At 39.3% G+C, this 14516-nt stretch overlaps 1 protein-coding gene across 1 annotated transcript; it reads right to left on the bottom strand.

The window, feature by feature from the left end:
- Window positions 1-609: 609 nt before the first annotated feature.
- LOC132558869 (kelch-like protein 24a) lies at window positions 610-6648 on the bottom strand. Its single transcript, XM_060223487.1, has 2 exons — window positions 6622-6648; window positions 610-2451 (listed from the first exon to the last, which is right to left on the bottom strand). Exons 1-2 carry the CDS (start codon window positions 6646-6648, stop codon window positions 610-612), a joined length of 1869 nt encoding a protein of 622 aa, XP_060079470.1.
- Window positions 6649-14516: the final 7868 nt, after the last annotated feature.

Raw genomic sequence — 14516 nt, forward strand, 5'->3', positions numbered from 1 at the left:
ACCCCCTCCCTTTCACCACCTCCACAGACTAATATTGCGGTAACACCCCCTCCCTTTCACCATCACCACAGGCTAATATTGCGGTAACATCCCCTCCCTTTCACCATCACCACAGGCTAATATTGTGGTGACATACCTTCTCCCTTTCACTACCTCCACAGGCTAATATTGTGGTAACACTCCCTCAATTTTACCACCACCACCACAGGCTAATATTGTAGTAATTACTGCTATTTCCCTTAAGACTTCATTTCACATCATTCAGAATTTTTCAACATCATCCAGTCAAATAAAGAAAAAAATTGAACTGTTTGTCATTGATGATGATTATAATTAGATCTTTGACCAGATAAGTTAAATACATTGCTTATTACACTAGAAAAGGAATAAATAGAATCCATTCAAAAATGTCACCTTCATTAAATTGGCAACTTGTATCATAAACACCTAGTATAAATAACACTATTGCACTGCTATATCATAAACTTTACAATGCCACAGAGAGGATTGACACAATGTTATACAATTACTTATAACAAGTAACAAGCACCTGTTTCTTGGAAAATGATGCTGTCTGACACATTATTGAAGTGTGTGTATCCAAATGACCTAACCACATATCTCATTGTTGAGATAGTCACGACGTATTACAGACTTTACACATCCAAAACACCAGCGAGCAGATGGCATCTCTAGATTTTCCATGGACTCAATCTCCAGATTTTTCTTGTTCAGATCAATGACCTTGACATTTTTCAGGATGTTATTATCTGGTGTTTTGCCTCCCACAAGCAAGATCTTCCCTCTGTATTGAATGACTTCAAAGTGATGTTGACTGAAGTTTGGAAGCCGACACCTCAGTTTGCCCAGAGTCAGAATAGAAACTTCTGAAGAAGTAGAAGAGCCTGGTTCAGTATCAGAAATACTTGTATCAGAGTTAGAGGAATCCAGTCGACCACGGGGTGATGATGCATTCAGAACATTGTTCATGTGTGTTGGGTCTTTGAACTGAAGTACTCGTCCATCTGGCGCTAATACATATACATTTGTATCCAAGGATACTGTCCGAGTAAGTCTACAGGTAAAGGGAAGGTCACCAATAATGGTACATGTCCTCATTCGGGAGTCAAAGCATTGGACAGAGTTAGAATCCTTGTCTGACTCAGTGATTCCACCAAACACAAAGACTTTCTCCCCAATGACTGAGGCAGAGGTAGACCTGACACCCAGTACCAGGTCACCAGCATTGGTCCACTTCTCTGTCTGAAGATTGAACTCTTCAATACTTGTGATTGCTGGAGCACGACCATCTCGTCCCCCAATCACAAAAATGGAATCGTTAACTGCCACCATGACATGGCCACAGCGCCCATTACAGAGAGAAGCACACACTTCCCATTGATTCTTGTGTGTCTTGTACTCTGCCATACCCTGAAGTTTAAGCCATCCCCCAGATATAAACAGCCTGTCTGCATAGGTGCAGGCAGCAAACTCATATCCAGGGTCGTATGGGAGAGATGGGAGATAGAACCATCGATGTTGCTGAAAACTGAAACACAGAACTTCCTTAGTGGTTTGATAACGCGGAGTTGTCGATAAGAGTCCTCCTATCACCACTAATACATCATCCTTTGTTCCGTTCTGTCTGCAGCATGCCTGAGGTGATGTGAAGTCTTGACGTCGAGAAACACAAGTGTGGTATTTGAGTGCCTCCAATAGCAATCGCATACACCTTGGATCAGTCTTGATGTAGGGAGTTTTGTCCATGAAGTTGAAAAGGTAGTCACTTGAGACTAGGGGGAGATGAAGACTCCCTAAGATCTCATGCAGCTTATCCTGTCTCTCCTCTGAACTGTGGTTGACCCACTGTATGGCCACGTCACAAATAAACTCCTCACTGGGTGAGTTGAGGTGATCACTATTGATGATACTGACAAGTTCATCTGCATCTAGATTTGGGAAATCTTCTGTGGTAGATATAACAGGAAAGTTTTCCAAAATGGTGATCCACACTTTGTCCGCTAGTTTCATCCTGTTGTGAGCTTTAGCAATCTTCCATATACCTATACAATTTTCATAAGATGCTTGAGCCAGAAGGAACTCTTCACAACGCTCCTGCAAACACGGAATCTGCATCAGAGAGGCTGCTTGGAAAACTTTTTCAACATTGAGTTCACAGACAACATTTTTACCAGTGTAGATGTACTGCAATACACTATCAAATACGTCTTGATCAATGTCATGTAGGGTCACAAGGTTGTCCAGGTTCTCACGCATGTCATGTGAAAACATTGCCTCAAAGTAGGGGGAGATAGCACCTAGAACCACTTTGTGACACAGAAACCTTCGATCTCCGACCTCCACTGTCACATCGGAGTGCTGACCGCTGGTGAGCATTGCCTCCATGCCAGATGATAAGATCGACAGGTACTTCAGTTTGCCTTCCATTACCTGTAAAAATTATACAAAATCTACACATTAGCTTATTCTGACATACAGATGATAATCAATTAAAAACACACTCATTAATAAATGATAAACAATAAATATGAAGTTAAAACTGCTATGTATTAACTTCTGTCAGTGAGTTTACCAGTAGCCTTCAATCTACTACATGTATTACTGTAGTGGCAAGGAAGAGTCACAGCAAAGATATATAGGTCATATAAATAGATTACAATTACTTGTACAGTTGTGACATCAGGCAGCAAATGTGCTCTTACTGTAAAGAGTATCACGCACTTATACTATATAAACATTTCAGAAGACTACCACTGGATTCTTTTCTGAAAAATGCTTTTTTATGGTACCCTAAATTGATAGGAAAATAACCCATTATGTTATGTATACGCACTGGAGACACAGCGAGTTTAAACTTTTTCACTGTATTATAATAGTATGTAATGTCATCAGCATGCACAATCAATCAGCTACAGCTTATTACTGTGTATAGGTATCATGTAAAGTGCTGGGTAACTCTCTGTTCCATAGACTGTGACAGAGCAGAATTTGTTATAAAAATTGCCATTAATTTTGCAAGTCATCCCATTTGCGTAAAATCATGCCACTAATTTAAATCAAATAAGCTAATGTAAGCCATAAAACAAATCGACTAAATCTGTTTTCTTTACTTTGTGTCTAATCAAAGTACAGGGCATGTGGCAAATTCATTCTAATGTAGCAAGCATGATGAAGGGACTGTACTGATTTTTAAATGCAAATCAAGTAAGAACTTGGTTTTCTAAAATCACAGGTATGAATCAGTGATGATTGGGACTGGGTTATTTGAGTCCTGGACTCATAGTTTCCTGAGGGACTCAAATTTTAAGATACCACTACACAATGTATCTCTAAGTATTGGGACTCGTCAATATTTTGGAATTGTTGTTCTAAACTTGTCTTAAAAAAACAAACAAAATGCCGAAGGTCAACCCTTTAAGAAAAATCTGACACTGATTAGATAAAAAGTATGTGTGTATGAAACCACAAATAGACATTCTCATCAGATAAAGGTTGTAATTTACAAGGGTTTCGTTTTCATCTATTTTTAAAAATGAAATAAAAGCATGATAAAATATTTCTTGAAGATAAATTAATTGAACAAACTACAATTTTAAGTCTCAAGGCTCCTGTGAAAAATATATCCTGTTTATTAAGCTTAGGGTAAAAACTACAAAGATTTGAAACAAAAAAAAACCAACAGTGCACTCATGTCGGATGATTGCTACAGGGTATACTGTCATGTAACAATATATATGTGCTTCTCACAGAGCCAACATGTGCATACATGTACATGTTATGTGTTTTTATTTGTCTTAGTTACAAAAACCCAACATCCAAATAAAAACAACAGTATGGACTGTGGATTATATCAATTAGCAAATAATTTATTTTGTTTTTGAAACAAATCATCTAAAGGACAGAGAGTAAATAAAGCTTCATACTTTATTATAGAGGTAAAATTTATGATGAAAGAGGTAAAAAATAGATATTACAGTGTTGTTTTCAATACTTCAATTAATTTAATAAATATTTTGCATTTTGTAAGTTTACTGGGAAGACAGACCCCAATACAATTGCCTTCCTTCTGAACATTACATTATATGACTTGACTAACTTTGCCAATCTCTCCATAGAATCTGCTCCGACACCAACTCCACCCAGATTCATAGAGCTAATTTCAATCTAGGTAACATAGTCTGGACTGTCCTCTGTAGGATTACAGGCAAAACAAACATTACCCTTACCAACACCTATAAGACTTAATAACTGACCATTCCTTACACCAAATTGTTAATTAGTCACAATACCACCATTAGACATGGCAGATCATGATATTTTCTTTGCAGACTTTCATGTTTCTCTTACAAGAAATAAATCCCCAATCACAAAAACTACATCTCTTTCGGAATGCTAATTGGGACAGAATCAATAAGGACCTAAAAGACCATACAATACCCTTAAAGCGAAAAAATAATGACACACACACAGAAACCTTATAGACCATACTCAAAACCAATCTTTGTTAATCAGTAAAGCAGGATGCCCCACAAGAAAACTTCAAACACAAAATCCCACCCTGGATAAATGGCCAACTACAGAAAAAAGTTAACAAATGTAAAAAATATTATAAGTCAAAGCAAGTCAAAAAAGGGGAAAACTAAAAACAAAACTACAAACAATGCATCTGCTATACAAACTTTGTTTCTCTGGCATCAGATCAAATGCTCACAAATGAATAGCTTCTTTTCTCTTAAACAGAACACAGTCTGTTATACCTTATGGTAATGTATCTGACACAGTCTCTGTCACATCTGGTGTCCCTCAGAGCACTGTTCTTGGCCCCATACTATTTCTGATATACCTTTCTGAATACATTAAATATAACTCTCTCCCACTCTTTGCTGATAATAGAATTATACACAGGAACATCAAAGCCAAAGATGATGTTCACAAATTTCAGTTGGACCTTGGCACTGCAGCTGCCTGGGAACAAGATTTGCTTATGTCCTTTCTTCATGACAAGTGCTACATACAGCAAGTCACAAATAAACGATAAATCTTCACCGACAATTTACACTTTACACGGCCATGTTCTAGAGATAACAAAATCTGCGAAACATCTGGGTGTCACCATATAGTCTCACCTGGAATGGGACCTGCATATCAAATCCATTACATCTAAAGCAAATCAATCACTCAGCTTCTTTCAACGAAATTTAAACTTTAAACTCTCCATAGGTTAAAGACCATGCTTATAAAACCCTAGTATGTCCTGGGATCCACATACTACATCACAGATAAACCAGCTAGAAAAATTGCAACTTCAAGCCTTCAAATACGTGTGTAACAATTACCACAATACAAACTCTGTCACTAACATGACTGAATCTCCACACCAGCCACCACTTCATGTTCGCCGCAGGTAAAACAGACTTATTACGATCCACAAAATAGTACATGGCCTAGTCACACTTCATCCTGAAAATCTTTTCCCGGTCAACTAGCACCTTTGTTCAAGCCAACACCCACCCATGCACTTTCAGACACATACAAACCTCTACAGACTGCTATAAACACTCCTTCTATCAAACATCTATTATACAATGGAACTCATTTCTCCAGTCTTTTGTTTCTGCTGGGACTGTTGACACCTTTAAATCACTTGTCACACATATCTTATCACTAAAACTCAAATTCTTCTTATCTTAAAATAAAAAACTTTTATCTTCTAAACCAACAGCTTGGGACTAATCGTCAGAATCGATGGCCACCAAATACTACTACTTCCACCAAGAAGATTTGAGCCAGAGAGAACCTCAAGGCTGTATGTTAAGATACATTGTTTGTTGAATGTGTTGTGATTCATTTATGAACATTAAATTTATGTTGGTGTACATGATTCAACAAATTATTTATGTATTATATCAATATTTCACTGACATGACAGTACAGTATATCCACCTTATCCAGCTTATCCTTGTACATTCTATATTTTAGACACATATACATACACGTTACATATTTAATTTAGAAATAGCATTGAGATATAAACAGTATACAGGTGGTCTATATATATATACAAATTATAAGAGACTCATACAGTGATGTTTTGTTCTGATATTCTTCTTAATTCATGCATATGACATAATCATTGACAACACCAGAGACATGTTTCTGACAACACTGATGGATCACACTAGTGCATCAATACCTATATGCATCAGTATGCATGCATGTCATATACATATTTCGATGAATTGGATTTCATGAAATAAATAATACCGTGGACAGACAGTCAGAACCCTGCGGAAAAGTCACAGACATCAGTGCGTCTATGATCTTTTTGACTGCCTCTTTCGACTTTCATTGTCCCAATGTCCATTTACAAATAAACCTAGCACAACACGTTTTTAACAGACATGTTTTACTTTAAAACAAACATTAAATGCTGATCAAAGGGATCTGTTAAATACCGTGTTATTTCCTTCTTCAAAATCATACAAAAGATTGCGCAACAAAACACACATAATTGAACTCGGTAACAGCCAGTCAGCTGTTTCTTTGTCGTCAACAATGTGTGTCGTTGTTTTATTTGATACTTTAAGCGTCTTTACTAACCTGTATGTATGATCTCTGAGGTTCCATCCATAAAATCACTAAGCTTACAAATGGTCGCCACAATAACCAGTCTTTGTTGTCATCATGCGTATTTTAATTACATTTTAATGAGGAAGGACTCCGCACATTTCCGTACGTTTCCAAAACATCGCCCGTGTATAACAAAAGCTTGAATTTGCAGGTTAATGATAAAACATAGCAGAGACCCCGACGAAGCCTGACATGGCGGGAATAGATCAATGTAAACAAATTTTCACAATGATGACTTAATGATACGACAGCACACAGTGTTTTGTGAATATTGAATCAATTTTAGTTTTAAATGAATTTACCATGTCAATAGGACCAGACACTCAACAGGTCAAGGACAATATGTTTTCAGTCGAATTAAGATCACGGACTTGTATGAAGTCCGTATTTAGATATTTACATGTAGTTTTCAAAGACCGTTTTAAAAGTTGATTTCATCACACCTAAACATGACACATCTATGTTTTTGCTAAGTTTTTCCTTTTGTTTACAAGTATATTGTTGTTGCTTCAAATAGTCATCACTCGACCTACATTTTAAGGATGTATATGGCTCCTATAGTAGATTAAACTCGCTCACTTATCCGACATCTTGGATTTTGAATCTACTATAAAGAGCAGAACATAGAACGGACGCACTCTTAAGATTAACGTAGCCGGACATATATTCACGGCCCGGCACCGTTCCTTATTTATTGATCCAAAAAGTAATCGTTGTGTTATTTTTTCGAGGTTCCCACGAAAATTAAAAACGTCATGTTAGAAAATGGCATGATATCACCGCTTTCGATGACTTTGAATGACATTACTGGGTTGTAATCTTCGAGAACGGCAAGTTTCACCGTATGTAATATACAGAACCGACTCAATATTTTAAGATTCAGGAAACAACACAGAGGAAAGAGCATATTTCAAGGTTCCTGAGACCTTTAAAAGGTGTTAAAACGCATTTGTGAAAAAAGTTGAAGGGGCACCAACGGGGTAACTTGAATTATAACTTGCAGGGATGGTATGGCGTAAAAATAATTATCGGGTATTCTGAACCCGTTGTCATCGTTCAACCGTTGTCCCCAATAATAATTAGATATTTGCTGTTTATGAGGCCATCACAGTGGCTTGTAAAGTTATATAAAGTCTAACATATTTCGAATGCAAAGGGGACTGACACATTTATTGTCGATTAAATTGCATAAATTTACATGCTTATGCTCTAAACTGCACTGATATTATTCTATAAATAATAAAAAAAGTTTTGTTTTACCTCTACAGCTGATATTGGATAAACAGTCAATAATAAAGAAAAATATATTGGTACCCTCCTCCAACCCCTTGTTTTCATGCTTGCCGCCTCTCAAGTAGATGACGTCACTGATATTTTGTGTTATTATCTCAGCAATATAAATGAGTTGAGTGAGTGTATTTCTCCACATGTAGGCCAAGGCATGATAGGACATATATATATATATATATATACATATATGTTAGTTATAAGTGCAAGGTATGGCAACGAAATGACATGCGCCCGAATTGTTCAAATATATGTCAATTATGTTTACGTCATCTACAGCGTTATGATTTTAATTTAGGTATATGAGTGTATTGTGTATTATCCGGCGTAGGAAGAGACCATACATTGATTAATACTACGATACTCTGGCTGTTATTTCGTATTCGTCTTCGCTATCCAACGGTTACGATCTGTTCACTCTTTGACTTTTACTCTGAAGAAGACTAAACAGCTCGTAACTCTCGGCTAGTAAATATGGTTGTTTATAAATTATACAATCTACAGGCTAGGATGTTCCAGACTGACTTAACACTGTAGACACTGATGTTTTTTTTTTTTATATCTGCACCCCATACCACAGAGAAAAAATGTTGACACCCTAGACACTTGAGAGTTAAATGTCGACACTCTAGACACTGGAGAGTTCAATGTCGACACCCTTGACACTGGTGGGTGTGAAGTCGACACCCTAGACACTTATTGTATAATGTCGACGCCCTAGACACTGGATGATGTAATGTCGACGCCCTGGACACTGGATGATGTAATGTCGAAACCCTAGACACTGGTTGATGTAATGTCGACACGTTAGACACTGGATGATGTAATGTTGACGCCCTGGACACTGGATGATGTAATGTCGACACCCTAGACACTGGATGGTATAATGTCGACACCCTAGACACTCAATGGTATAATGTCGACACCTTAGACACTGGATGATGTAATGTCGACAACCTAGACACTGGGTGATGTAATGTCGACACCCTAGACACTGAATGGTTTAATGTTGACACCATAGACACTGGATGGTATAATGTCAACACCCTTGACACTGGATGATGTAATGTCGACACCTTAGACACTGGATGATGTAATGTCGACGCCCTGGACACTGGATGATGTAATGTCGAAACCCTAGACACTGGATGATGTAATGTCGACACCGTAGACACTGGATGATGTAATGTCGAAACCCTAGACACTGGATGATGTAATGTCGACACGTTAGACACTGGATGGTATAATGTCGACACCCTAGACACTGAATGGTTTAATGTTGACACCATAGACACTGGATGGTATAATGTCGACAACCTAGACACTGGATGATGTAATGTCGACACCTTAGACACTGAATGGTTTAATGTTGACACCCTAGACACTTATTGTATAATGTCGACACCCTAGACACTGGATGGTATAATGTTGACACCCTAGACACTGAATGGTTTAATGTTGACACCATAGACACTGGATGGTATAATGTCGACAACCTAGACACTGGATGATGTAATGTCGACGCCCATAGACACTGGATGGTATAATGTCGACAACCTAGACACTGGATGATGTAATGTCGACACCATAAAACACTGAATGATGTAATGTCGACACGTTAGACACTGGATGATGTAATGTCGACAACCTAGACACTGGGTGATGTAATGTCGACTCCCCAGACACTGAATGGTATAATGTCGACACCCTAGACACTGAATGGTATAATGTCGACACCATAGCCACTATGTAATGTCGACAATAGACACGACACCCTAGACACTGGATGATGTAATGTCGACACCCTAGACACTGGATGATGTAATGTCGACACCGTAGACACTGGATGATGTAATGTCGACACCCTAGACACTGGATGATGTAATGTCGACACCCTAGACACTGGATGATGTAATGTCGAAACCCTAGACACTTATTGTATAATGTCGACACCCTAGACACTGAATGGTTTAATGTTGACACCATAGCTACTGGATGGTGTAATGTTGACGCCCTCGACACTAAATGATGTATTATCGACACCCTAGACACTGGATGATGTAATGTCGACACCCTAGACACTGGATGATGTAATGTCGACACGTTAGACACTGGATGATGTAATGTCGACACCCTAGACACTGACACCACCTAGACACTGGATGATGTAATGTCGACACCCTAGACACATATTGTATAATGTCGACACCCTAGACACTGGATGGTGTAATGTTCGACACCCTAGACACTGGATGATGTAATGTCGACACCCCTAGACACCCTAGACACTGGATGATGTATTATAGACACCCTAGACACTGGATGATTTAATATCGACACCCCAGATACTGGATGATGTAATGTCGACACATTAGACACTGGATGATGTAATGTCGACACCCTAGACACTGGATGATGTAATGTCGACACCGTAGACAATGTAATGTCGACACCTAGACACTGGATGATGTAATGTCACCCTAGACACTGGATGGTATAATGTCAACACCCTAGACACTGGATGATGTAATGTTGACGCCCTGGACACTGGATGATGTAATGTCGACACCCTAGACACTGGATGATGTAATGTGACACCCTAGACACTGGATGATATAATGTCGACACCCTAGACACTGAATGGTTTAATGTTGACACCATAGACACTGGATGATGTAACACTAGACACTGGATGGTATAAGACACCATAGACACTGGATGATGTAATGTCGACACCATAGACACTGTAATGACACCCTAGAATGTTGACACCATAGACACTGGATGATGTAATGTCGAAACCCTAGACACTGGTTGATGTAATGTCGACACGTTAGACACTGGATGATGTAATGTTGACGCCCTGGACACTGGATGATTTAATGTTGACACCATAGACACTGGATGATGTAATGACGACACCCTAGACATTTATTGTATAATGTCGACACCCTAGACACTGGATGATGTAATGTCGACACCCTAGACATTGGATTATTTAACGTTGACACCTTAGACACTGGATGATGTAATGACGACACCCTAGACACTTATTGTATAATGTCGACACCCTAGACACTGGATGGTATAATCTCGACACCCTAGACACTGAATGGTTTAATGTTGACACCATAGACACTGGATGGTATAATGTCAACACCCTAGACACTGGATGATGTAATGTCGACACGTTAGACACTGGATGATGTAATGTCGACAACCTAGACACTGGGTGATGTAATGTCGACACCCCAGACTCTGAATGGTATAATGTCGACACCATAGCTACTGGATGGTGTAATGTCGACGCCCTAGACACTGGATGATGTAATATCGACACCCTAGACACTGGATGATGTAATGTCGACACCCTAGACACCTATTGTATAATGTCGACACCCTAGACACTGGATGGTATAATCTCGACACCCTAGACACTGAATGGTTTAATGTTGACACCATAGACACTGGATGGTATAATCTCGACACCCTAGACACTGAATGGTTTAATGTTGAAACGTTAGACACTGGATGATGTAATGTCGACACGTTAGACACTGGATGATGTAATGTTGACGCCCTAGACACTGGATGGTGTAATGTCGACACCCTAGACACTGGATGGTATAATGTCAACACCATAGACACTGGATGGTATAATATCGACAACCTAGACACTGGATGGTATAATGTCGACAACCTAGACACTGGATGATGCAATGTCGACACCCTAGACACTGGATGATATAATGTCGACACCCTAGACACTTATTGTATAATGTCGACACCCTAGACACTGGATGGTATAATCTCGACACCCTAGACACTGAATGGTTTAATGTTGACACCATAGACACTGGATGGTATAATGTCAACACCCTAGACACTTATTGTATAATGTCGACACCCTAGACACTGGATGGTATAATCTCGACACCCTAGACACTGAATGGTTTAATGTTGAAACGTTAGACACTGGATGATGTAATGTTGACAACCTAGACACTGGGTGATGTAATGTCGACACCCCAGACACTGAATGGTATAATGTCGACACCATAGCTACTGGATGGTGTAATGTTGACGCCCTAGACACTGGATGATGTAATATCGACACCCTAGACACTGGATGATGTAATGTCGACACCCTAGACACTGGATGATGTAATGTCGACACCCTAGACACTGGATGATGTAATGTCGAAACCCTAGACACTGGATGATGGAATGTCGAAACCCTAGACACTGGATGATGTAATGTCGACACCCTAGACACTTATTGTATAATGTCGACACCCTAGACACTGGATGGTATAATCTCGACACCCTAGACACTGAATGGTGTAATGTTGACACGTTAGACACTGGATGATGTATTATAGACACCCTAGACACTGGATGATGTAATATCGACATCCTAGACACTGGATGATGTAATGTCGACGCCCTGGACACTGGATGATGTAATGTCGAAACCCTAGACACTGGATGATGTAATGTCGACACCGTAGACACTGGATGATGAAAGACACTGGATGATGTAATGTCGACACCCTAGACACTAGACACTGGATGGTATTCGACACCCTAGACACTGAATGTAATGACACGTTAGACACTAATGTCGACACCCTAGACACTTGACACCCCAGATACTGGTATAATGTCGACACATTAGACACTGGATACCCTAGACACTGGATGGTATAATGTCGACACCATAGACACTGGATGGTATAATGTCGACAACCTAGACACTGGATGGTATAATGTCGACAACCTAGACACTGGATGATGCAATGTCGACACCGAAGACACTGAATGGTTTATGTTGACACCATAGACACTGGATGGTATAATATCGACAACCTAGCCACGGGATGATATAATATCGACAACCTAGACACTGCATGATGCAATGTCGACACCCTAGACACTGGATGATGTAATGTTGACGCCCTGGACACTAGATGGTTTATGTTGACACCATAGACACTGGATGGTATAATCTCGACAACCTAGACACTGGAGAGTATAATGTCAACACCCTAGAAACTGTTAGTATAATATTGACATCGGGACAACGGTGGATATAATTGTATAATTGACATCCTAAACACTGGTAGGTATAATTGACACCCTAAACACTGGTGGATATAATGGGTTAAATGTCGTCACGATAAAGACTCTTTGTGGATTCAATATCAGCATCCTAAACACTGACGGCGACACATTGGGTATAATTCCAACTTTCCTGGAGAAACCCATCACAGAAAATTTAATGTCAACACTCTGCTGAGTATTTGTCGAAACCTCGGTAAGTTACAGACAAGCGAATTTAGTTTTGACAACATGGGCAGTCATACAACTGATTGTGTGTGTGAAGTCGACAGAGTTTGGTGTTGACATGGCGTTGTGGGTCGACATCTTGGTTGGTGAAATGATGATACCATATATACACGTGGTAGAATGCCGCCATTTTCTTTTGGTTTCATGTGAAAACCCTTGGGTGGGGGTTAATTTCGACACATTACTGAGATTAATGTCAACACCATTGTAGGGTAGATGCCGACTGGTACCCCACCCCGACAGAATAATTGTTGGTATCATGATAATTTTGACACCTTAATTTGTTGAATATGAAAACCTTTGGTTACAAGTGGACACACTGTGGTTGAATTGTTTGAGTAACAGTGACAACCTGTTGGATTTAACATCATTATCCCGGTAGATTTGATGTAAACACCATTATGAGTAAAATGTAGACACTCTGGTGCAATTAAGTAAAACATCCCCACCAAAATGTCGACACCGTGGTGTGATAAATGTAAACCTTTCGGCTATAATGTCAACACCCTGGTGTTTTAAATATGAACATTTTGGTTATGATGTCGACACAGGCGTGTTAAATGTAAGCATCTTTGTTATAATGTTGACAGTGTGGTGTGTCAAATGGTTACCTCCAGGCTATTATGTCGACACTCTGGTATGTTCAATGTTAACATATTGGTTTAATGTCGACATTGTGTTAAATGTCGACATCCTGGTATGTTAGAAGTTAATTTCCTAACTATGATGTCGAAACCATGGTGTGTCAAGTATAAACATCTTGGTCATAATGTCGACACTGTGCTTTAAATGTTAACATCTGGGGCGTTAAATGTTAACCTCCTGCCTATAATGTCGACTCTCTGTTATGTCAAATGTTGATACCCTGGTGTGTGAAATGTAAACATCTTGGTCACAATGTCGGCACTGTGTTTAAAATGTTGACATCCCGGGCGTGCTTTAAATGTTGACATCCCGAGACGTTAAATGTTAACCTCCTGCCTATAATGTCGACATCCTGGTGTTAAATGCCAACACCCTGTTGTGTTAAATGTTGATACCCTAGTGTGTGAAATGTAAACATCTTGGTTGTAATGTCGACACTGTGTTTAAAATGTTGACATCCCGCGGCGTGCATTAAATGTTAACATTCCGGGGAGTTAAATGTACAACATCATACCTATAATGTCGACTCTCTGGTGTGTCAACTGTAGACATTGTGGTGTGTTAAATGTCGGAACCCTGATTAG

Source organism: Ylistrum balloti, unplaced genomic scaffold (assembly GCF_031769215.1).
Source record: "Ylistrum balloti isolate Yb309-2 unplaced genomic scaffold, AGI_CSIRO_Ybal_v1 Utg370834, whole genome shotgun sequence".
In the NCBI taxonomy this organism is placed as follows: Eukaryota; Metazoa; Mollusca; class Bivalvia; order Pectinida; family Pectinidae; genus Ylistrum; species Ylistrum balloti.

Bases quoted from the DNA above. Each gene is read 5' to 3' on its own strand.
- LOC132558869 (XM_060223487.1), bottom strand. From the start codon at position 6,648: ATGGAACCTCAGAGATCATACATACAG. The intron at 2,452-6,621 runs GTTAGTAAAGAC...TAATTTTTACAG, and splicing joins CTCAGAGATCATACATACAG to GTAATGGAAGGCAAACTGAA.